The sequence below is a fragment of the Anoplopoma fimbria genome, chromosome 10 (genome assembly GCF_027596085.1).
Source record: "Anoplopoma fimbria isolate UVic2021 breed Golden Eagle Sablefish chromosome 10, Afim_UVic_2022, whole genome shotgun sequence".
Lineage (NCBI taxonomy): Eukaryota > Metazoa > Chordata > Actinopteri > Perciformes > Anoplopomatidae > Anoplopoma > Anoplopoma fimbria.
Window position 1 is genome coordinate 8605993 of NC_072458.1, and position 23801 is coordinate 8629793.

The window sequence follows — 23801 nt, forward strand, 5'->3', positions numbered from 1 at the left end:
ATGCACACACATGCCTTTCTCCTCGAGTGGTGGTGTTGAGCTGACGAGGAAAAACAGCAAAAGAAGGATCCTCAGTTGTCATCGGCCACATGGACCAGGCTCCTCAGACCGCACCACAGTTTGAGGTCGACGTGGACCTGGGCTTCGCTCTCTTCTTCCTCTTTGTCCTGTGTTTCTTTCTGCTGGTGACGGTGGTGCGCTGTGCCCAGACTGTAGTGGATCCTTACGGCTCCATCTCCACCTCCACCTACCAGGAGGAGCAGATCACCTGAGAGAGAAGAGTTGGGTACCAGTCAGTAACTCTGCAGGACTCACTCTCACTGCTTTAAAAATATATGTTTTTAGAACAGCAGTTTTGAATGGACTTGAAGTCTACATCACTTACATGAGACAGGCCACTTCTGAACAAAATGAGTCATCATTAGGCTACACTATCATGGAAGACACAAGACATGTATCAGGTTGTGTGTAAATGTTCCTGTTTTAAATACCTTTCAAATAATCCATGGGTGGATTACTCAATGCACCTCCCAGGGGGATTATCGTAGATAGACCTAAACCAGCCAGAGAGTCAAAGTGCTCCATGAAAAAATATTGCATCCTTATCACGTTTGTTTGCTCCTGATAATAATCTGGTTTAATATTAAGCCAATTTTAAGATTATTTTTTATTATATATTTATTTTCTTTTTTAAAATAGGTAATACAGCTGCATCATGCATAGGTAGCCAATACGCCTACATTCCTTTAAAAAAAATAGTTAATGTGGTCTGTGACCACTCACTGAAAATCTAATCCGTCCATGGAACAGCCTGTTAAAGCAGCAGCGACCATCCTCTTCAGCAGCAGGACTACACCAATATGTGCAGCTGTCCTGCAAATCTTACAAATCCTTTGCCTGAGAGGAAATTGAAGCTGCATTTGCTGTCTTGCTCATGGAAAAAAACAACGATGACAGAAATTACATTTATTATGTTTTACAATAAACTGTGTGCATGTCATGTAACCTCTGAATTTGTGAGATATTATTTTTGATTGTCCACTAACAATCAGAAAGACCCTCTTTGGTTTCTATTCCGGAGCCATCCATCCCCTTCATACCAGCTGGTGGCGATATTGCACCATGTTGGTGTTTGCCGACCGCAATAAGGAACACAAGAAGAAGCAACACTAGCTGCGGAAACCAACGAAGAAGAAGAAGAAGCAATAACAACGGAAAACCGCAGGCGCTGTAATAGCTACATAACAACAGCAGTCTTAAATAAGTAGAGAAAGCTGGCCTGGTTATGCTAATTTCGTGTAATTCAGTTCAGTAGCAGGATCAATTTCCAAGACATTTACACGATTGTTTTAACATTCGTGACACAAAACCAAGACGTCGGTTCAGCTGTGGTCGTGTCAGTCCTGTTTTATTTCCAGTGCTAGCTAGTGGCGTATTATATATTGGCTAGCCTTACAGCTAGCTTCAGTCAATGCCACATTTCAGAAACGACACACAAAACAATCAGCTTACCTGTACTGTGGCGTGAAGGACACAACATCAGGTAAGTTGTGAGTTTTTGTATAGTGTTGACCAACGCTAACATTTCGCTTTTAGCACAAAAAAAAAAGACTAGGAAGCGTTAAATGACTAAACTAGGGACATCTGGTGACATTAAAATACAGCAGTAAGAACACACCAAAGCTCCTGTATGTTAGTCCTCTCCTATGAGGATGTCCACTGTCAGCATCCTCATCATAACCTTTACCATCTGTCTATAAGTATCTGTATATGCTGTTATTTAACGTCACTCCCAAAAAAGAAAAATTGCATAAGAATTTGGTTTTACTGTGAAAATAAAAGTCATCATCAGGAGCAAGTAGAAGTGTCAGGAAATGGCCGCTTATACTTGATATTTGTTATTTTAGACTTTATATCCGTGAAACTTGATTGTTATTTATATGTATAGGCAGTGATGAAGTGATCCCTTGAGAAGAGGGTTTATTCTTTTTGGTAGATTGGTATATCGCTAATTAGAAAGTGGATGGACTCCTATGTATTTCAATCTTTTTGGCTGATTGCTGATGTACTGTAAGTTGTATATACTCTCTATACCTGTGTTTACCATCTTCTACACCACTGTGTAAAGGTGCTTATGACAGCAGGACTCATTTAGCAACATAACAGATAATCGCAAATACTGGCTTAAAAGATCTAAGATGATATCAGAAAGTTCAATGACCATTTAAATATAATTGTGGGGATCTATTGTGCAATTTTTCCCCTTACACCTGAGGTGCTGATATGCTAGAGTTCAAACCCATATTTTAAACCTGGTGTGTGTTGCAGTGGTTATGGAGGTGGACGAGATGGAGGCGAGAATACCGGAGCTCCAGGAGTCTGACAAGAGGGTAGAAAACAAGAAAAAGAGAGATGAAGAAAGAGATGATGATGGTAAAATATAATTGTTTTAATTGAAAATGAAAAATGGTAGCCTTTAACCGAGTTCGACTTCAACCTTGTTGTCCAAAAAGGACATTCTTAGCAATTATTTGTCCTGTCTATGATGGAGTTGTGTCTTTAAATTGTAATGAAATAATTTTAAACAATATATCTGAGATGGTAACAAGCTCCAAACTCTCATATTTGAGAAGCTGGAACCAGCAAATATTGGCCGTTTTCGCTTGAGAAATTACTCAAGCAATGAATAAGTTATCAAGATATTTGCCACTAATGGTTGCAGCTCTAGAACACAGGAACTCTGCTGTAATATCTTTTTTTTTTGTATGCCACAATTTCACCAAAGCTTTTTTCTTTCCAGAAAATATGTCAGATTTCCCATGCAAGTCTGTTCCCTCCACAAAGGAAACTCCCAGCAAGGACACACAATTGAAGGACGGTTCTGACCTTCTCAATGTGCTAAAAAGAGCAGTTGTGGTCTTGACCCGTCTCCCTGAATATAAGATCAGCGCTCTGCGACCACCAACGCCTCAGCAGTTCTACAGTGAAGATGACTCCCTCAGCAGCTCTGATTCTGACATGCAGTGGGAACCAGAAGATGATTCTAGTGATTCTGAATTCTTGCTTTCACACAATAAAAAGAAAACTGGAAAACACACTACTGCACCACACACGTGCAGGATAAACAACAACAACCTCAATGGTAATGCCAGGACCTGAACATGAACACCACTATCACTCACAGAGGAAAATATCAAATTACTCACCACTCAAATATTGACCATTTTTAAACCTGATTTCAAGTTCATATTTATTTCCCTGAAAACTCCCATGATCAGTCATTCCTATTTTACAATCCCTCCAGCTCATACATTTTAATTTACACATTTTGTGTTATTCCACAGTGCCAGAACGAGCCCCTGTAATAATATCATCGGCTTTTGCCCATTGCTCAAATGAGACCACGAAAATCCGTCCCAACTTGCCAGAAGAAGAGGTCAAAGTGGACATGGTGGTCCTGGCCAGGAAGAGATCCATGAGATGGCAACGTGGAAAAATATTGGACATAGTAACAAGGGGTAAGAATATGTGTCTTTTTGGCAGGAAATTGTTCCTTGTATTCAGTATGTATATCTGACACCTGAGTTTTAACTCGAGTATTGTTAAATAACTTACTGTTGGTTGTACTTAGTACAGAGGAACTTAGCTTTGTGAAGACTCTGATGTGTAATTATTAGTGCAGAAATCAGTAGTTAATTAACTGTTTATTTGATTGACAGAATTGTGATTGATTGAATTTTGTCAAATTACAATTTTGAAGATGTGACATTGGGAACGGGGGAAATGTTGGGTCTTTTTTTACTATTTTATATACTAAATGACAACTGAATAATATAAAAAAAAGAAATTGCAGGTTAATCGACAATAAAAATAAAAAAATATTTATACACACAAATGTAGTGTCCACTTATTCTTCACATGTAGATACAACACTGTATGTACAGAGACAACAGTGTTCATTTCTGTAATTAATTAGAAGCACAGTGAAGCAAAAAAATGACACAATGGTAATGAAACTCAGTGACGTTTTGTTATTTGCAGAAGATGGACGGTTGAAGTACAAAGTTAGTTTTGAAGAAAAGGGGAAGAGCCTAGTTTCTGGCCACCACTTAGCTTTTGACACCACACCGAAGCTGGAGCAGCTGTATGTTGGAGCTCGTGTGGTGGTCAAGTGTCAAGATAACAAGTTTCGGTTCCGTCCTGGTGTTTTGGCCGAGCTCCCCAGCAGAAAGAACCGTTTAAGGTCTGTGTTTGAATGACTGTCTATCCCTACATCTGGGAATTTTTAAAAGAAACTAATACCTCCCTACAGAAAATCGAATTGCTTTTGGTAAGATTTGATCTAATGAAAAACATACTTTAATTTTCTAGGTTCTTGGTCTATTTGGATGATCACATGCCGGTCTATGTTGGTTTACCTTTATTTCACCTGGTGTGCAGACCACGTAAGTTTTCACACTCACTTCTTTTGTACACTCAAATACACCTGTCCTTTGTGTTACTGTTCATTTTCATTTCCTGTCCAGTGCCTTTATTTATCTCTACTGCAGAGAGAGAACAAGACTTTATCTAAAACTGATTAGGGACAGACCTATATTTGTATTTCCCTGTTTTCTTTCACTTATCTATTATTTATGTCAGATTGTGTTTTTTAAGGTACCTCGGAGAGTTTTGGATCATTAGTAGCGTTTTCGTGCAGGTGCCTGTTTTGTTTATATTGTGCGCATGTAATTGCTGCGTCCTGATGTGTGATTAACCTAACCAATTGCTAGAGACTAAAGTATCTGGCTGAATCTAATATTTGACACTGATGCATAGCCACTCATTTTTCCGGGGCTTCAAGAGTGGAGCGGAGCAAAGTAGAAACAAACTACAATGTCGGTGTTATTGCAAAGACAAGTCCTTCATAGTACTACATGACACGCCCTCAAAATGGTTGCGGTTTGGTTAGGTTAAGGCACTAAAACCTTTAGACGCCAAAACTTCTTTGTAATGTCAAAGCAAAAAACTACTTGGGTTAGGTTTAGGTCTAAATTATGGTTTAGGTTCAAATATTTTTGTAAATCCGGAAAGATATCTCAGGAGGTGTGTCGTGTTGCAAAATAGGCAACCTGCAAGACAGGTACATCCTTTTAGACTCAGTAATGCCCTTTTCCAACTAACGTGCACATGTTTTTTAAAACGGGCAATAGACTCCTTAAGACTTGCCAGTGGCAGTATGCCTTTCTGTTTATTTTCTTCTGATGAACAAACTGCAAAACAGGGTGGCTAAACAGTAGAAAGCAAAATTTAGGCCAGTGAAAAACATAAAGTAGGTACTTCAGCCTCTTCAAACTCTTCAAATTTGCGCATCCATCCAGGTGTCATTTTTCAATCACTCCCGATCAGAGCTTGAGCTGATACCTGTGACTACAGCAGAGTCATTTGTCCCGGGAATGAATGCAGATTGTAACTTTTCCCACTTTAGACAAAAGCCAGATGTTATTGTGTTGTTGTTTATTTTGGACAGTGGGAAAAGGGTTTAAAAAGAGTGACCGACTCTTTCTTTGTTTTATTGACAGTGGAAGATGTCGTAGACGACATTCCAGACGGTCCACACAAGTCTTTCATGAGGCAATACCTGAAGGACTGGCCCTACCCACATTTAACCCAGTACAGGGCCGGACAGAGCCTTAACGTCGAATTACATGGAGCCCAGCAGAGGTGTGAGGTGCAACTGATCGACTGCAGCCTGATGCAGGTTGTTTTTCAGGTCAGTATCATATAGCACTGCAGTTGTTTAAACTATTGATGTTTTATTTGTTTACATTTTTGTGTTAAATCTAGTTGTTTTTGTCACTCTCAGGATAATCAACACAAGGAGTGGATCCATCGAGGCTCCATGCGACTTGAACACATGGCTAGATTTTTGGAAATGAAAGGAGCGGAAGAGCACAAAAATGATTCAGACTAATTTTCCACAGACACAGAAATAATTAGAATGTGACTCTGGAATCTAAAACGGTACAAAAAAACATTAATAAAAAAGAGAAAAACAGTTTCCATTATATCCATCATTATCACTCTGAAGTGATGTGCAGTTGGATTGTTTAGAGAAACATTAACTGAACCATTTCAGCCCACATATAAGATTTGAAAATTATGAGATGAGCCCACATGAATGACTCAAGAACGACATTTGTTCCAATCTGATTTGCTTTGTTTTTTATTGTTCATATTTTGTTGTACATATGTAAAGCTACTTAGTGAAATATTGCGCTGCTAACGAACATTGTGCACCATTAAAACATAGCGAAAAAGTTTGTCCAGAATTATGAATTTATCTTAAGAACTGTTTGTAATATTTAGGGGAACTATCCAACATAGTTCTCCTACACGTTTGGCACATTGGAGTTGTTTCACTGGTTGCAATCTAGATGTTAACAGATCCTAAACACTGCAAAGTTCAAGCAAGAAATTGTGCATGTTGCAGACAAGAAAATTAACTTCCTTTTGTATTTGTTATTTCACTTTTTAACAGAGTGACACTGAAACTGTTTAAGAGAGGTGTGATAAGTTGTAGAAAGTAACATAAATTTACTCAAATACTGTTCTTAACAAACATTTTGTATGATTTGTTATTATTCCACTACATTTAAGATCGAAATATTGTACTTTTTACTCTTCAACATTTATTTTAAAGCTAGAGTTAATAGATACTTTTCAGATCGAGGATTTACTTAGAAAACGTGATACATTTACAAAATGTGATGTGTTGTTTTAAACTGAACTACACGAGAGTGCATAAAACATTTAATCAACTTCAACCAGCTAACATAACAAATATTTTGCTGCATCTAATATAATTACCCAATCCTATAATAGAATAGCATAAATGTAATGAGTTTTGATTCTTAAAGTGTTGCCATTCTGTACTTTTGCGTAAGTAACATTTTAAATGCAGGAATTATACCTGTGGTGGAGTACGCCTTTCTCTAAATTGCGGGATTGCTTTTTTTTTTTTAATTATCTGAATATTTTTTCCATCCCTGGTGTTGATTTAACTTTATTTTGGTTTAATGGGATGTATTGACGACGGAAGTACCCAGTAAACTGGCAACTTCATACATATTTTATATAAAATATATATTTACAGTAGGGGAGAACGGGGTAATGTGAGACATTGGGTAATGTGAGACACCCCCTGTATCTAGGCAACGGGACACATTTGTGGTCATGTGACCATTATGTTTTCAAGCCCCTCCCATTTCCCCTTGGCCATGAAGGAGAGAACCTCCTGGTGCTGTGGTAAGCATGTTTTTTTCACAAAAATATATTTTTTGCATGTTAAAGTAAATTTTCTTGCTTTCGCAAGAAAACCCCATTGATTTCGCTGGTCTGTCTCAGTGAGATGGTGTAAAGTGAGACACAAGACCACTTTTTAAAAAACAATCATATTTTCACTGCCCTTCGTCCTGAATTCATTCTGATAATTTCCATGGCTAGGAAACATCCTGAATTAATGGTAAATGTGTACATTTTACTGATATGTCATTTTAGCTCGCTTAGAGGGGAGCAAATGTAAAAAATGTCTCACTTTACCCCACTCTCCCCTACCAGTCAAAAGTTTGGACACACCTTCTCATTCAATGTTTTTCTTTATTTTTTATTTTTTATTTTTTTCTACATTGTAGATTAATATTGAAGACATCCAAACTATGAAGGAACACATATGGAATTATGTGGTAAACAAACAAATGCTCAACAAATCAGAATATGTTTTATTTTTTAGATTCTTCAAAGTAGTTGAATGAGAAGATGTGTCCAAACTTTTGACTGGTGCTATATATTGTATTATTTACTGCTACATTAATTTAATTTGCTCAGGGTTTTGAATAAAGTGAGGAGAAAAAAAAGCTGGAGTCTCTTGACTTGTTGGTCCTTTATACGGACACAGGGGGCAGCAGTGAGCTTACGGTTCGGCGCAGCTGCACGACACGAGGAAGACACCAGTGTCTCCAAGACACACTGAGGAATGCTGCACATCGGGTAAGACGGTGTGAACTTAAAGATTCACTTTTACGTTGGAAAATCACTACTTATCCATTTATCAAGCAGTAAATGAAGCACGTTAACGTTCACGTCAAACATTCCTGTGGAGATCTGTCGTAAAGCTAATAATACAGCTAGCGTCACTTCTCAGCTATAACTTCAATATAAACAAAACTCATGGACATCTCTATTGTTGTGTGATGGGAAGCAGCGCAAAGACTTCAATCTAACTGGCTTTCTCTCCCGTGCACTAATAAATGGGATTTGCTTGTTGTAAACGTTACTTAACTGCACTGTTGGGTGAAATATAACAGACAATAACACTGAATAATGATGTTTGTTCATAGATTGATGCTAAAATGCTGGTTCACATTCATATGTCGAGGGGAGAAAGTTTATTTTTATCAATGCATTTTTTTTCTCAAGGCTACGGCCATATTTATCACATCACCCCTACGACGTTATGACAATTAAATACTTAAAAAAAAGTGACGATGTGTTAAACTTTGTCAAGAAACATAAGCTGCTAATGTGGATGCCAAAACTAAGGCGTGATGGCATGTGACCATGTCCACGAGCTGGTGATGTCCATCCCCCTGTGACTCTGCAGGTGCACTTTGAGACCTAACTCTAATGGCCAATATTTGAAGTTGTATTATTCAAATGTTTGTGTTTAGTTGGCAATGTGCATCAGGATCAACAAATCCTTTTGTTATAAGAATTTAGGAACGGTCACCCACTCAACAACTCCCCTGCTACACTGTACCCTTGGCACATGATTTAAAACATTGTGTGTTGCAGTGATTATGGAGGGGAATGAGATTGAGATGAGCACCGTGGAGCTCAAAAAGTGGATCAGAGAGAAGGTAAAGAAGACCAATCTGACATCCTCAGATGTGCTAGAGAAATTCAACCTGCTGCAATCTCTGCTGAAGAGGAAGGAGGAACAGGCTGCCCACCTCCTGAGGCTCTGCCAGTGAGTGTTATATCTACTCTATGCTCTTCTTTCCACCTCTTGTATCAGCCCTTTGGATGATAATGCACCAATTCTTCCTGTTTGGTTACCCCTGTGGATAATTGCATTACATATGTTACGACAACTGTCTTGTTTATTGCTTGCTATTGCTTGAGTAAAATAAAAGACCCCATATTCCTGACTGTTGTAAAATACCCTGTTATCAAATTCATCTATCCATTCTATTTATGTCTAACAAAGTCATTCAATTTATGTATTAAAGAATTAAAAAATTTAAACTTGATTTATTTTATTTATTTAAAAGGGAAGACTGTACTGGTCCCTTCTGTAAGTTTGAAGCACAGTGTTTCTCTAGGTTCTTTGCTTGATTCATGTTTATGTTGACGTCTTTCAGGTCTGTGTCAGCATGTGAAGCGATTGTGAAGAAGCAATACTCTTTGCTGGGTTGGGAATACAGAGACACTGATTCTGATGATGAACATAATATAACGGGCTGTGGTAAGATGCAAGTCTTTTGGTTAACGGAAAAATGTACTCTTTGTACGCCTGTTCAATTGCTAATTGCTCTGTCGTTTTAACCATTGAGACTGACCTTTTCATTTTTCCTTTGCAGGAAATACCGTTCCCAGCTCTCCAACTACTAATGGCCTTACTTCTTCGTTAGCAAAGCTACATGACAGTGATAATCTCCATGGAATTAATGGCAAACAATGCTATATCAGTCTAAAGAGAGAACCGGTTGTGGTTTTGACCAGGCTTTCTACATATAAGATCAGATCTTTTTGTTCTCCGACGCCTGAGAATCACAACCGTGAAAATTCGGATTCTGATAAACAGTGGGAACCAGAAGTTGGCTCAAGTGATGCAGATAGTTTTGTCTCAAGTAAAAAGACTAGGCCAAAAAAGAGGAGAAAAATAGATCAAAAGAATAAAAAGCATGCTAAGAGTCATGCAACACCCCAAGCTAGCACAAATACTGGAGCCAAAAGTAAGGTTACCAAAACGTCACCACCAACACCCGAAGCAAGTGGCAATACCGACGCTAAAAGCAACTTAATGAAAACTCCAACTCCACCACCACCAGCAACCACTAACGGTAATGGCCACAAATACAAAAACATTAACACCCCTACCATTCTAAAAAAAACAACACCTTTATCGCATGAATTCCTTTATTTCTGGTCTTAAGAATTACACTTGTTTGCTTTCATATCAAACCTTTCATGGAAAAAAACTTCAGAAAGAAATGTTTCGTCAACATAGCTTTAATTATATGTGGTCATTTACATGTATTTCAACTGATGACAAGCAATGGTGGAGATAATCAGCTGTTAGGCTTTGGTTTATTTCTCTGCTTTAGAGAGGTAACTGATATTTTCCTATCAAACAAACAATAGGAACACTTTACCAATGACATGATAGTTTGCTATTCCAAGTTTTGTAACCTCAATTAGAAGATCGATTGCAATTAACTGAATTAACAATGCCCACCATGTCAGTTTGTTTGTTTTAAAGATGCCTGGTTTGGTGTATATTTAAACCTCACCTATTAGATGCAACTTTTATTCTTACATTTTAAAATGAGTATACAGGTACTATATGACTGGACATTTGTTTAACTCATGTTAATAAATGTTGATATTAACATATTGTTTTCCTTTTCCAATGACAGGTGGAAGCCCCATGAACATAATAACTCCTCTTTACCAAACCTCTGACAAAGCTACTGAGACCCCTCCTGGAGTGCCACAAGTAGAGCTCAAAGTTAACATGAGTATTCTGGCCAGAAAGAGGGCCATGAAGTGGCAGCTGGGGAAAATCTTGGAAAAAGTGACAAAGGGTAAGACAGAAAAAAAGATCTGTTTTGCTCAATACAGAATACAATGCACCACATTTGTTGTCAACTTGACAGGTTGTCTGTTAAAGGGATGTATTAGGCAATTGTGCCTCAGCTAACAAAAAATAGGTTTGTCAAAGTAGTCACCAGTGTATATTCAACAAATTCTCATCCGTGGAGTCATTTAAATATAGTTCATACCAAAACTCAAACTCTTCACAGAGATCAAGCTTCAAGAATTTCTGGTAAAAGGAAATTGATCACAGGCATGTTGAAACAGTCAAACCAGATAAAATGTGTAAAAACTCCATTAAGTAATAGAACAGTATAAAGTTTTAGCTATCCAGCTGCATGTTTCCGTACACATCTAAACATATATATATACCTAAGATAAGATGCCAAAGGAAATTTGTCTTGGACACATACAGTAATTGCTGTTTAGAAAATAAAAAAATATTATTGTGAGTGCTATATCTCTCAGTAAAACCTTTCTTCAAATTTGTAAGAAAGGGCCACCTGGACTTTAAAGATGAGTTGATTAGAATTTGGTGGTAAAAATGCAATGGTGCAATGCACCCCACAGTGTCATTGAGTAGGCATGCTTTGCTCCTGTCCCGAGCCAGTCAATCTGCCTCAGAACATAGACAGCAAACCTGTATAAAATGAGTTGCAACTCCCATTGTAGATGTAAAACTTGTACAACCCTTTAATAAACTGAATTATAAACTTTCTCAACGTTCTCCCCAGTGTCAGCCATGTTGAAACATCACTTATCTTTTGCAGAGGGCTTCAGTACCACAACAAAGATGAGAAGTTAACTCATAAAATGAACCCACCACAAATCACGGGTGCAGAGATATGATGTAGATCAAAGAGGGCTTTGCTTATTAAAAGTGTTGTTTTTTTGCAGAAGATGGTAGGTTGAAATACAAAATCGGTTTTGAGGAGAAGGGGAAGAGCCTAGTCTCTGCTCACCACATGGCCTTTGACTACATACCAACGGTGGATCAGCTGTTTGTCGGTGCTCGCGTGGTGGTCAAGTTTCGAGCGCACCAGAGCCAGTTTTGCCCTGGTGTCCTGGGAGAGCTCCCCAGCAGAGAAAACCACTTAAGGTTTGTGTGTATAATGGATAACCTTTTTAAAGTAAATTAAGAAAATGTGGATAAAGTCACAGTCTCCTTGACGAAATGCAGTTGCTTTAGTCCATGTGTTTTCATTTTCCAGGTTCCTGGTCTTTATTGATGATCACAAGCCGGTCTATGTTGGCTTACCTTTACTTCGCCTGGTGTGCCGACCATGTAAGTGAGGGTGTTTTCTTTCACAGACACTGACTGTCTGGAAGATTTATTACAGACACAAGGTTGTCTGATCTGAAGTTAGATACATTGGGTCAAGTTTGAAAGCTGTTAGAGAATTTGTTTGTTTCTGTTCTATTCAAGCGTTCCAGTAGGCCATGACAGTGTGACAATGAGACGGCTTGTATAGAAATGATAAACTATGGACATTTTAGACAGGTGACCCTGAATATAACTAGAGCTCAAAATGATTGCACCTGTCAAACAGTTATCCACGGTAAGTAATATTATACCGCCAGTAATCAAGGTGACAGATTTTTTTACTTTTCCCTTTGACAGTGAAGGACCCTTTGGACGATATTGCAGATGGCTTCCACAAGGATTTCATGAAGGGTTATATGAAGGCCTGGCCTTACCCGCCACTGTCCCAGTACATTGTTGGACAGACAATTAATGTAGAATTTAATGGAGTCATGCAGAGGTGCGAGGTGCAGAAGGTCGACTGCAGCTTGATGCAGGTTGTTGTTTCGGTCAGTATCCGGGAACATCATTATTTATACTCTGTCCAACTGGATTCTTGGTGTATTTTTTCCTGTTATATTTATTAAGAATGCGTGACTACTAATAGTGTGTGTCTCGTCAATCTTAGACAGATCAACATAAGGAGTGGCTCTACCGAGGGTCAACATGCTTGGAACACATGATTAAAATAAGGGAGCTTTTGGAGTTGAAAAACAATGAGGGGCAGGAGAATAAATCTCCTACAGTCGATGGTAAATTAAATTCTAACACTAATAAAATCTTTATTTAAGTTGCTCCTACAATCTTATTTATCGCTTCTGTATTTCCTTGTCTTGTATACTTCAGAATCATCAAAGTCGACACACTGATGGGACCGTGAATGTGTAAGGAGAAGTGGCTGCTCATTTCCAAGGAGACTCCATTCAGTGAAACTTGCTCACGAAGAATACACTTAAAATGTTTTTCAGGCTTTTTAGGCCCAAAGAGCATCCACACTTGAGTTTTCCTCTGGCCAAGCCCGGTTGAGAGCATTTTCATTATAGATTCTCATTAGATATTTACATTGTAGGTCCCCTGTTAGCCAATATGACTGTTTTTTGCAATTCCAGAGGGGTTGGTATTAATACTCATCTGACTCGTTGCCAACTGTCAAGGGCAATGCCCCTATTGTGCCTGAGCAACCAAAATAATGCATTCTTGTGTTATACGTGTATTTGTACTGCTATTTTTGTGTTCTTAAATAAAAACGAATTGTCATATTACCATCAAGTTTATCTTATCTATTAACTAAGGAAAACATCTACTCCAGATTTATGCTACATGAGCTTAAAAACTGCAAACCATAGAAGTAATAATTAGATGAAGTGTTGGACATGATGAAAATAGTCAAATTGTGATGAGTACAAATAATTAAATAATGTAATGTGCCCAAGTTAACAGTGCAGAATTATGATATTGTTATTCAAATGTCTTAGATGAGTCAAAACTCTGATTTAAAAACAAATAGTAAGGAAGCAAGTCAAAATTCTAATTCTGACTAAATGATTCAATAGAAAACAAGCAACGTTAATGATAAAGTCTGGATAAATATTTCTAAATATACCAGTCACATTTTACACTATCTAAAACTCTTTCAAACTTGCCATTTATATTATTAAAGCTATGCAATAAGTGGCTTTTGGGGGACCAGAGTACTGCACTAACTCGTCGTGTGGCCGTGTATACAGGGCTGCGTTGCATGTCGGGCGCACGGAGGCGTTCCCACCAGTCTGAACCAGAACGAGCGACACAGCAAAGGCGAGGAAACACAAGTGGCTGCTCGCTAGCTGCGGAGCTGTGAACATCGGGGCTAGCGACAAGAGAAGAGAGAAAACTGGATCGCCATCACGGATTTCTTGTGGGACAAGCGCACGGGCCTCGCTGCTAAAACGGTACATACGACCCAAGAGCCGCTGGGCGCCGTTACGTAGGCCTGGTTCCGACCCAACGGCTGGGAGGACAGCGGGAGAACGGCTCTGTTGTGCTAACTAGCCGATGGACTAGCTAGGCTAAGATGGCGGTCAAAGTATTTAGCTTATGTTAGCAGAGCATGCTAACAGCCAGTGCGTCGCTCGGTGGACAGCTAGCTAGCTGGCTGTCTGGAGTTTAAAGCCACTTGGCTGCTAGTGTGTCTGTGTTTGGACACGTCCATTAACATGACTTAATGTGTCACTGTTGACGGAGGAGATCAGCGTCCAGGGCAGTGTCGTCCACGACGTGCTGGTGGTTCATTAGCTTTAACCGATAGCGACGCTCGTAGACGCGTCTTTTGAACTGGACACGATGTTTTGTTGTGGGTCTAGTGAAGCTTCACTGATTGTGGCACAGCGCTCACAGTAGTCGTGTACAGCTGAGCCACACTGCTTTAAGCGACGCTGCATGTAGGCTAACCTGCGGCGGGTTGGTCACAGTTGAATCATGCAACAGGGTTATTAAAAGCTCCCCGCAGTCGATCACTCTTCTCTCCAACATACTTTGAGGCCTAACAGGTTTCTGACTTGCTGCAGCTATTCTTGCACAGGTCTGTAGGCTGCATGCTTCATCTGTATGCTCGTAAAAGTTGGAGAGACGGAGTGTGTCTGTGGCTAGCTGTGTTCAGATGTACCGTTAGGTCTCCTGCACCACCAGGGTTTTAAAGACAGAGTTGTTTACCAAGCTATTGTCGTCAATCAGCCCCTTTTATCTCATTTGTCTTTAAGGGCAAAGTAGCTGTCAAGAACCATATAGTTAGTGTTTTCATCTCCACTCTCTAAAAAGGTGTGGTCCAGGATGGTATTTGGTTCATTTTGTATAATATTTATTCTTTTTTGTGTCCTGCTGCTGCCCACCTATTGATCCCTACAAATCACTTGGTGTCTGGCAGTGGACAGCTGTCCCAATGATGTGACTATTTGTCAGGAAGAAAAAATGTGAACAGGAGTAAATATAAAAAGGGATCTCCATTTGCTCCCAGTAGTTTCTAATTCAACAAGCATTTAATGAACTTTAAAGGGTTATTGTTTTGTTTGTCCTAATAATCCAGCAGATGCCTCACACTAGACGGTACACGTCTTCGGACAGAGACAGTCGAAACAGCTACCAGGACCGCTACAGAGACAGAGGGCGAAGACACCGGCACAGAAGATCACCTTCCTACTCCTCCAGCAGTGACAGAGAAAGAGACCGAGACCGAGACAGAAGGGGACGAGGACAGAGACAGGAAGGAAGCTTTGTACGCTCAAGGAGGTATGTGTATAGTGAGACAAATAACAGTTTAAATGTCACACTATAATTTGACATTCCATGACAATAAAACCACAAGTACCAACTTCAGATCTTTTTATTTTTGGTTTGGTTGGTTGTTAGTCTTTTAATGAATATTCCTCTGTCCAATTATTCAGTCGTAGCTTTGATAATCGCTCAACGGAACACCGGCCATTTGACCGAAGATACTGCGAGGGATACAGACGCTTGGATCAGAACCGAGATCAAGACCGCGACAGAGAAAGGGAACCACATGGAGCCGCTGAAAGTTACTATCCACGCAACTTCTCCCCAAACCTGTACGACTACCGACGTGGCCGTGAGAGGGAACGTGAGCGGGACGAGTCGTACCGGCGGAAGGGCAGCAGGCGTAAGCACAAACGAAGGCGACGTAGAACCAGGTCCTATAGCCCATCCTCCTCGGTGAGTAAAGCCAGTCCTGAGATTGTGTTTTACCTCTCCTCATCCTCTCTCCTTCCATCTCTGTCTCCTCCACTCAGCTCTTTCTGTCTCTATCTTTCTCTAACCATTTCTTCCCCACAGCCCCTGGAATTGGTAAGTAGTAAAATCTTTATGATTTGTTCTCATCTTTTCAGAGGGGTTTTGTTTAATTCTTTTTTTTTTTTTTTAGCTGGGATTTGCTTAAATTGGCATTTCTTTTTGGCAGAGCATTTTCATTTTTATGCAGATACTTTTTCAGTAATTCGTTGATGATCAAGAACTAATTCTTGATGCTCTTCAGATACATGCTCATCACATCTTTCCTAAGTTGTTTTTTTTGAAAGCCTATTTACGCCTGGTCACACTTCATTCGTGTCAGTGGCCCTGCCTTTCTTAAGATTTTATAGTTTAAGTTGTCCCTTCTTTTGTAAAAGGCCTAAATGCCTGTGGTAACAGGTGGTTGATCACTAGTGAACTTTAGTGCAGATAGGCTGAAAAAAGTGAAAATGTTCTACCAAACACTGCAACATTTAGGTTGGAAAAAAAAAAAAAATGCAGATTTTTGATAGAATTTATTGACATTTGAAATGTCTCAGATTTGTTGCACTTTTTGTGTGGGTTGTATTTTACCACACATGTGTTTTAAGTAATATAAATTTAAGTGAGCAAGGGGTTGAATTTAATGTAGTATATATGCTGGGGGTTATATTTAAATAGAACCTGCTTTATTACATATGGTCCTCATTTTATTTTCCATCTTATTTGCTCTGAAAAGTCAACCTGATAACTTTGCATTAGTTATATTACTGTTTTTATTGGTTTTTGCGTTGATGAATGGATATGCCAGTTGCTTCCTTGTTTGTAAGCAGCTGTGGTTTAAGATAGAGGGAGGAGAGGAGCAGAGGACAACATGTAATCTTAAACTTGTTCCCTTGCACTATATCCCTATCGTTATATATTTCCTTCACGTGGTGTCATGCGTGAATCGCCCCATGACCACCAAACCCACCTACAACCACAACTACCACCAACACCACCCTCCTCTTCCCTCCTCGTCTACCTGTGGCCTGACGCCATTACTGCGGCTGCCCCTGAAAACTCCCTGTTCCCTCTGGTCGTGTCATGACCTGCTGATGGCGGTTTGGGTGTGAAAACAGCGGAGCGACAGCCGGACGAGGGCACTGAGTGTGAGGGACGACGAGGAAGGGCACCTGATCTGTCGGAGTGGGGACGTCCTGCAAGAGAGATGTACTCACTGCCACTACTCTATCGTAACCATTCTCCATATGAGTATTAAAGCATAGAGCATTTACATGACATGGGAGTGCCTGATGATGATGATGCCTTGCTAGAATGCTCTTCGCTCTAGCTGAGATAGCAGGGTGGATTGCAAGAATGTTGAAGAGTTTGAGAGGGACTAGACACCTTCTCCTTTTTGTTCTAGGATTTTAAGCTGTGGAGCATTTTCTGTGTTTCACAGGTTACTTGACTTTCCTAAACTTAGAATCCCATTTGCAGGCATTGTCTCTGTTGCGTTGCAGATTAAAACTCAGTTACAGTTCCATATCTGTAACTTAAGCTAGCTATTTTCCAACATGAGGGTTTCAGGGATTTTCTTTTCTTCCTTTTTTAAGTAGACATCTAACATGCACATCACTTTTAATATCTTCCTAGTACAACCAGTGCACATTTAGAAAGTGAATGTAACACGTTTGTCATTTTCAGTATCATGCAATGTTCAGTAGAAATACTAATAATTCTTCCTTTTGTAGACAACACCCCTGTGTCCTTTTGGGCAAAGACAGCCACAAATCTTATTTTCGATGACTGCAAATTGGTCATCAAAGGAATTGAGCGCTTTACATATGCTCCCTTATTTTTCTTCACATGTATTATAGTGCAATGCATTCAATTATCATAGATTACCTCAAATTGTCTCAAGCCTGCCAGATTGAATAGGCAGCCATTTGAAAAAGGGATGGGCGCTAGAATTGATACGCCTGTCTACACTTTTGCATTATGTATTCCTGCTTAAGTCCACATGTCTAATGCTTTTGTTCTTTCTTTCCCCACCCTCCTTCTCTTCCTTTTCTCTCTGTGTTGTGTTGCAGATGAGATTGTCAGCACTTTGGGGGAAGGCACCTTTGGGAGGGTGATGCAGTGCATAGACCATCGCAGGTATGTATCGGTTGACACTGAAAAGCTGTCACCTGCTCACTGTGCTTGATTGTTAGAAACGTGTATTTGTGTTGTGCGTTGAGGGTTAGAATTCAGCCTAATGAGATCAGGAGAAGAATATTAAACCATTATTTTCCACTTTTACAGTGGTTGTTTTAAATTGAAAAATGGCTACATCAGATTTTCCACAGCTATCCAGTTTGTGTTATTCTCTCTGCTGCCTTTGTTGATAACATGCTGCAGTCTTCTGTAGGCAAATTAACTCTGTTGTTTCCTAGGCTCATGTGACTGAGTTAGATTCAATATACTGTAAATATAATCAATATCAGAAACTTTGCTGTCACGGTCATATTAGTAAATGTTATGTGTTTACTGTAAAGTTAAATCATTTCACTTTAGTGTGTGGAATTCAGTTAGGACCTTTTCCGGGACTCAGTTTGAGGTATAAATACAAATGTACTGCATGGTGGGTTTTTTTGGGTTTTTTTTTTCTGTTTTTGGCTTCATACTATCACATGTTTCACAGGGGAGGAGCCTCGGTTGCTCTGAAAATTATCAAAAATGTGGAGAAGTACAAGGAAGCAGCTCGCCTGGAGATAAATGTACTAGAGAAGATCAATGAAAAGGACCCTGATAACAAATAGTGAGTTCTCACTGAGTACTGAGGCACTGCAATTACATTTACTTTAAGCCCTGCCTGAACCAACACCATTTTCATTATTAGTGCTTGGCGATAAATCTAGAATTACCAGTACTCACATTAGGTGCCACCAACACAGTTTCTATAAAAATATATGATTTAGCTGAAGCTAAATGATCCACTATGTCAATGTTAAACTTCCTGTATCTTGTTTATCTTGCAGCCTGTGTGTGCAGATGTACGACTGGTTTGACTACCACGGTCACATGTGTATCTCCTTTGAGCTGCTAGCTCTCAGCACCTTCGACTTTCTTAAGGAAAACAACTACCTTCCCTATTCAATTGGTCAGGTCAGACACATGGCCTACCAAATCTGTCTTGCTGTGAAGTGTAAGTTGTTTTTTTGTTTGTTTTTTTAATGTCCTTTATTTGGTTTAAGTACAAAGAAAACTTTTATGATTGGGGAATTAAGAATTCAATTAATGCAACAAATGTACTGTATTTCTCAACATAATTCTAACAAGTAAATTTTTCAGTGTAGACAAAGAAACTAGAGAATAATTTGAACGTATGTGTTTTTGCATTAAAGGTTCTTTGTCTAAATTTCCTTTAAATAAGTGTATTTTTGCAACAAACACGCTCTAATGATGTGTCTTGATCAGTTGCCTACAAATTGCGTGGGAAGAGTGTGTCTTATTTAGAATTCCTGACTAAGTCTTATAAATTATTCAATTAACAGTCCCACATATTCTGTGGATTTTTTTACTATTCAAGATGTTTTTCTCATGCCCTTATTTATTCATTACACCATATCTATATTATTATTATCATCATTATACATTGTCTATTCTAATCTGATAAAAATTAAGATCTGCACACTGCATAATTAACCAATTAACTTGTTTTTCTTCTCTTTAGTTCTCCATGACAATAAGCTGACACACACAGACTTAAAGCCTGAGAACATCCTATTTGTCAACTCAGACTTTACAATGTCCTTCAATGTAGAAAAGGTAAGAAGCAATGGATAACATATGAAAAAGGGAAAAATTATTGTGTATTGTCTTTAGTGCCAGGTCGGTTCCAAAACTGTAAAGCCAATAACTTTGATTATGATACTCGAAATTGTTTAACTTTTGTTTAAATGTTGCTATTATATATTGCTTAGAGGTTTCATCAAACCCACAGCTGCTTAAAAAACTGCTGGACTAAAATTTTCCATAAAAGCGCACTATTTACAGACACAATACAGACACTGAATGGAGTCTCCTTGGAAATGACACAAGCACTGTGTTCTTTCTTGCAGAAGCGGGAAGAGCGGACGGTTAAGAGCACGGCAGTACGTGTGGTGGACTTTGGCAGTGCTACTTTTGACCATGAGCACCACAGCACCATTGTGTCCACGCGGCATTACCGTGCCCCTGAGGTCATTCTAGGTGAGGATGTCCTTAGGCTCAGGGTCATGAAATGATTGTAAACACTTTCTCAGAATGGATTTTATGATTATTTCTACCTATCTCAGTCCCAATTTAAATAGTTCCAGACATTCAACAGGATTATCAATTTGTTTCAGTCTGCAAAAGTCAGTTGTCTTTCCTACTTTGCTCTTTCAACCAAATATTTACCTGCATGTTCTTGTAGAAACAGGCTGCAATTTACAAGTTGAAACAGGCAGGGTTCAGTATTTCTCTGCTCAAGAGCATTTCTGCAAGTTGTTGTCTCCTCTTAGCATCTATTATATAATAACATTAGGTCTGCCGATTTAAGTAATTTTATATGGAAAGTGCTGCGTAAGTTATTCAAAAACGACACTTATCATCACTTGCTTAATCCTATGGCATTTTTCACTGCATAAATTAGCCTAGTGGCTAGCAGACTTTTCCCTACTCATAGTTCTTCCACCATGACCTTGTGTTAGCTATGATGAGTAAAAACTCAGCAATAGCAAAATCATGTTACTTCTTACTTAGTTACGATGATGATGATTGATGTATGATTTTAAACTAAGGATAATATAGAAAAACTGATTTTAAATTGTGAATGGTCCACATTAATTTGGGGACAGCTAAGGTTGTATTTCGGGATGGTTCTGGGAGCATGTTGAAAAAGATAGCTGAGAGCTGTGATGACAATTTCACACAAAAGTTCAATAGGATAAAATGATGAAGTGATTACATTTTGGACGGACACGGATGTAAACAGCAACTTGACTGGTTGGCGGAAGCTTACATACACAAGGTGGTTATTCTAGTTGTAGATGTTTTCATTTATTCAGTGCATGTGGTCTTCCCTCAGAGCTGGGTTGGAGCCATCCCTGTGACGTGTGGAGCATTGGCTGCATCCTGTTTGAGTACTACCTCGGCTTCACCTTGTTTCAGGTACAATTACACCCTGCTTCAGTTTATAACTTGGCCTCAGTCAGACTTTATTCAAATAAGAATTTTTGGCCAGTTATGACTTCTTTTCTACTTTGATATTTTTGACTGTTTCTTCGACTATCTGTAGCAGCAGAACCAACCCTGATTCTCTCCTATATCCGTATTTACATATCTGTCTATTCCTCTTTCCTGCTGAATCATGGTTTGGTGACCCATATTTCTTTCAGACTCATGACAACAGGGAGCATTTGGCCATGATGGAGAGAATCCTGGGACCAGTGCCATCTAGAATGATTCGTAAGACGAGGTGAGAAAACATACAAACTCATCAAAGTAATAAAAGTGCCTGTAACATACATTAATACAACATATGTACAAAAATAAATACAAAACAACATGCTCACTGAGCTCTGAACCTTCTCAGAAAGCAGAAATACTTCTATCGTGGCCGTCTGGACTGGGACGAGAGCTCCTCAGCAGGGAAATACGTCAGAGAAAACTGCAAACCCTTGCGGGTAAGAGGAGTGGATGTGGAGTAGAAAATGAGGATATGTGATTAGCAGGACTGAAACCTAAAAATGGTGCTTTGCAGTGTAAGAACAAAAGCATTTTTTAATTTGCACTGAAGTTCTTTTCATGAGAGTTTCTCATTTTTCCTCTTCCTCTGTTTCTTGTTACCCTTCCTTCTCTCTGCTCTCAGCGGTACTTGCTGTCGGAGGCGGAGGAGCACCACCAGCTGTTTGACCTCATCGAAAGCATGTTGGAGTATGAGCCCTCCAAGAGGCTAGTGCTGGCGGACTCACTCAAACACCCTTTCTTTGAGAACGGGGCGATAAGCGAGGCAGGAAGCAGCAAAAACTGGGAGGGCAACCGGGACATCAGCCGGTGACCCATGAGCCTCCATAGACTGAATGACAGGGGAGATCAAGTCTTTTATAAATGGAGCAGGTGAACTGTTAAATTAAACGGAGCTTCTGGTGTTTTCTGTCATTTGTCATTAAAGCATGGACACCTTAACTTCTTGCTCCTCCACCCTGCTCCTCTGACGTCCACCTCTGCAGCCACAAGAGGCATGTTTTTTGCAGCAGAGACACCAAAACAGCCCTCAAAAGAATGGAAGAGAGTTGAAAAGATAAAGCTTTTATAGCCGTCACAGCCTGAATAGAGGACAATTATATTGAAGGATTGTTTGTACCCAAAGTAGCCCTCTATGCAGCTCCTGTCTTCCTTTTAACTACCTTCCTCCTACCGTCCGTCCGTCTATTATTTTCATCAGCATGTAAAGAACATAATTCACATTTATTAGGAAATAAGCACTACAAACAGATAACACCAAAAATTAGTTTTGGAGAAGAAATGTCTTCCTATTCTGAAGTCTAAGGAAAGGGTAAAAAGGAGATGGAGCTGTATGCAGTGCAAGTCCTCACCCACATTATTCTAAACATGGAGACATGCAAGATATTCCATTATGTTAACATCAAATTCAAATTGAATGTCATATATCCTTGGAAATTGCAAGTATCCCCAGTAGAGACAAGTGTCTCGGGTTTATGTTTACGTTTTTGTTAAGTGAACACTTGCTTTGCATATCATTTTTCATGTTTCTGTTAATATGTCTAAAAGGATTATCCCTTATATGGAGACTCTTGCCCTTAATTTGCCAATGAGATGATAATGGAGACGGACACTCCACACACACACACACACACACACACACACACACACACACAGGCCTCTGTGGCCTGTCTTATTGACAGTTATATGTTTGTTACGTTATGCAATGCTTTGTGTGTGTGTTTGTAGGGATGGGATGGGATGGCGTGAGTGAGATGTTCATATTAATGTTTGGCTCAGTGAATAGTTCAGCATTAGTCATGGGAATATTCTTGCATACTTTTAAACACAAAATATAAACTGCCTTTTCCGTGTGTGATTTGGTCAGACCTGAAGTCTCTCATTTAGGTTAAGCACACAGCTCCTGGTTGTAGCCAATGAGACACACACACAACTCCTGTTGCCGCTATTTATTTGATTTGTAATAGGTCAAAATCCCCAACCCCCACCTGTACATGACATGTTTTTTTTTGTATGAAATTAAAGCGTATAAAACTGTATATATGTACGATTGTGTAGAATTAAAGTTAAGTCCTCTTGACCAAAGGCTTATGGTGCTCCCAGTATCAGTTTAGGCCTCTGGTACCTAAAGGGAGGCGCTCTGTCTTTACATACATCACTGTGTCTGGGTCACTCTCTTATCTCACTGACTAATGCCCCTGCTGGACGATGAAGTCCGGTGTGTCTGAAATGCGCAAGTGAAGGTGGTGTTTAATTTTCATTTAAGTGAACTCATTAATAATCTTTAAAACTACAGATAAATATATTGCCTGAAGAAAATTAACCTTACTTAACTTGTATTGACAAAAATAGCATTTTTAACTTTATTGTCTTTCTAGGAAGTAGCTCAGAAGTGCAGACCACTATTAAGTTAAAATATTCATATATTTATTTTGTTGTTTTTTATTTTTCTCTCTGGTTGACGGTTCTTAAAGTATTGGTTTTATTTGTGACACTACTTTTGATTTTGTTTGCAAGACCCCTTGGTACAAGTATTGTCTGCTTCTTCATATACTTTATTTCTTGTTAGGTAATTACTACTGGGAACTAATCTCTCTCTCACTTCCTTCCAAAGCTTAAGATAAGCTGGTCCCCTGTCAGGAGAGGA

General features: G+C 39.2%; 3 protein-coding genes across 6 annotated transcripts; all 3 read left to right on the top strand.

Annotated features, from left to right (window-relative positions):
• Window positions 1-1183: 1183 nt before the first annotated feature.
• On the top strand, window positions 1184-6619 carry setdb1a (SET domain bifurcated histone lysine methyltransferase 1a). 2 transcript variants are annotated; one of them, XM_054606249.1, is made up of 8 exons: window positions 1184-1543; window positions 2329-2433; window positions 2801-3142; window positions 3345-3518; window positions 4042-4243; window positions 4372-4445; window positions 5562-5752; window positions 5846-6618. In XM_054606249.1, exons 2-8 carry the CDS (start codon window positions 2334-2336, stop codon window positions 5951-5953), a joined length of 1191 nt encoding a protein of 396 aa, XP_054462224.1. In that variant the 5' UTR covers window positions 1184-1543; window positions 2329-2333; the 3' UTR covers window positions 5954-6618. The 2 variants fall into 2 exon arrangements, with proteins under 2 accessions (XP_054462224.1, XP_054462225.1); XM_054606250.1 differs by having other exon boundaries at window positions 1190-1543; window positions 2801-3046; window positions 5846-6619.
• Window positions 6620-6983: 364 nt separating this feature from the next.
• On the top strand, window positions 6984-13402 carry LOC129097491 (histone-lysine N-methyltransferase SETDB1-B-like). Of its 2 annotated transcripts, none has more exons than XM_054606368.1 (11): window positions 6984-7287; window positions 7867-8028; window positions 8833-9007; window positions 9402-9505; window positions 9621-10103; window positions 10680-10847; window positions 11755-11956; window positions 12069-12142; window positions 12479-12669; window positions 12789-12912; window positions 13007-13402. In XM_054606368.1, exons 3-11 carry the CDS (start codon window positions 8838-8840, stop codon window positions 13027-13029), a joined length of 1539 nt encoding a protein of 512 aa, XP_054462343.1. In that variant the 5' UTR covers window positions 6984-7287; window positions 7867-8028; window positions 8833-8837; the 3' UTR covers window positions 13030-13402. The 2 variants fall into 2 exon arrangements, with proteins under 2 accessions (XP_054462343.1, XP_054462344.1); XM_054606369.1 differs by having other exon boundaries at window positions 7937-8028.
• Window positions 13403-13942: 540 nt separating this feature from the next.
• Window positions 13943-23193, top strand: clk2a (CDC-like kinase 2a). 2 transcript variants are annotated; one of them, XM_054606235.1, is made up of 13 exons: window positions 13943-14091; window positions 15222-15424; window positions 15580-15865; window positions 17041-17131; window positions 17995-18061; window positions 18588-18704; window positions 18925-19091; window positions 19620-19714; window positions 20008-20137; window positions 20997-21079; window positions 21307-21386; window positions 21504-21594; window positions 21780-23193. In XM_054606235.1, exons 2-13 carry the CDS (start codon window positions 15225-15227, stop codon window positions 21966-21968), a joined length of 1596 nt encoding a protein of 531 aa, XP_054462210.1. In that variant the 5' UTR covers window positions 13943-14091; window positions 15222-15224; the 3' UTR covers window positions 21969-23193. The 2 variants fall into 2 exon arrangements, with proteins under 2 accessions (XP_054462210.1, XP_054462211.1); XM_054606236.1 differs by having other exon boundaries at window positions 15225-15424.
• Window positions 23194-23801: the final 608 nt, after the last annotated feature.

Bases quoted from the DNA above. Each gene is read 5' to 3' on its own strand.
- setdb1a (XM_054606249.1), top strand. From the start codon at position 2,334: ATGGAGGTGGACGAGATGGAGGCGAGAATACCGGAGCTCCAGGAGTCT. The intron at 2,434-2,800 runs GTAAAATATAAT...TTTTCTTTCCAG, and splicing joins TGAAGAAAGAGATGATGATG to AAAATATGTCAGATTTCCCA. The intron at 4,244-4,371 runs GTCTGTGTTTGA...TTAATTTTCTAG, and splicing joins AGCAGAAAGAACCGTTTAAG to GTTCTTGGTCTATTTGGATG.
- LOC129097491 (XM_054606368.1), top strand. From the start codon at position 8,838: ATGGAGGGGAATGAGATTGAGATGAGCACCGTGGAGCTCAAAAAGTGG. The intron at 9,008-9,401 runs GTGAGTGTTATA...GACGTCTTTCAG, and splicing joins CACCTCCTGAGGCTCTGCCA to GTCTGTGTCAGCATGTGAAG. The intron at 10,104-10,679 runs GTAATGGCCACA...TTCCAATGACAG, and splicing joins ACCACCAGCAACCACTAACG to GTGGAAGCCCCATGAACATA.
- clk2a (XM_054606235.1), top strand. From the start codon at position 15,225: ATGCCTCACACTAGACGGTACACGTCTTCGGACAGAGACAGTCGAAAC. The intron at 17,132-17,994 runs GTACTCACTGCC...GTTGTGTTGCAG, and splicing joins GGACGTCCTGCAAGAGAGAT to ATGAGATTGTCAGCACTTTG. The intron at 20,138-20,996 runs GTGAGGATGTCC...GTCTTCCCTCAG, and splicing joins TGCCCCTGAGGTCATTCTAG to AGCTGGGTTGGAGCCATCCC.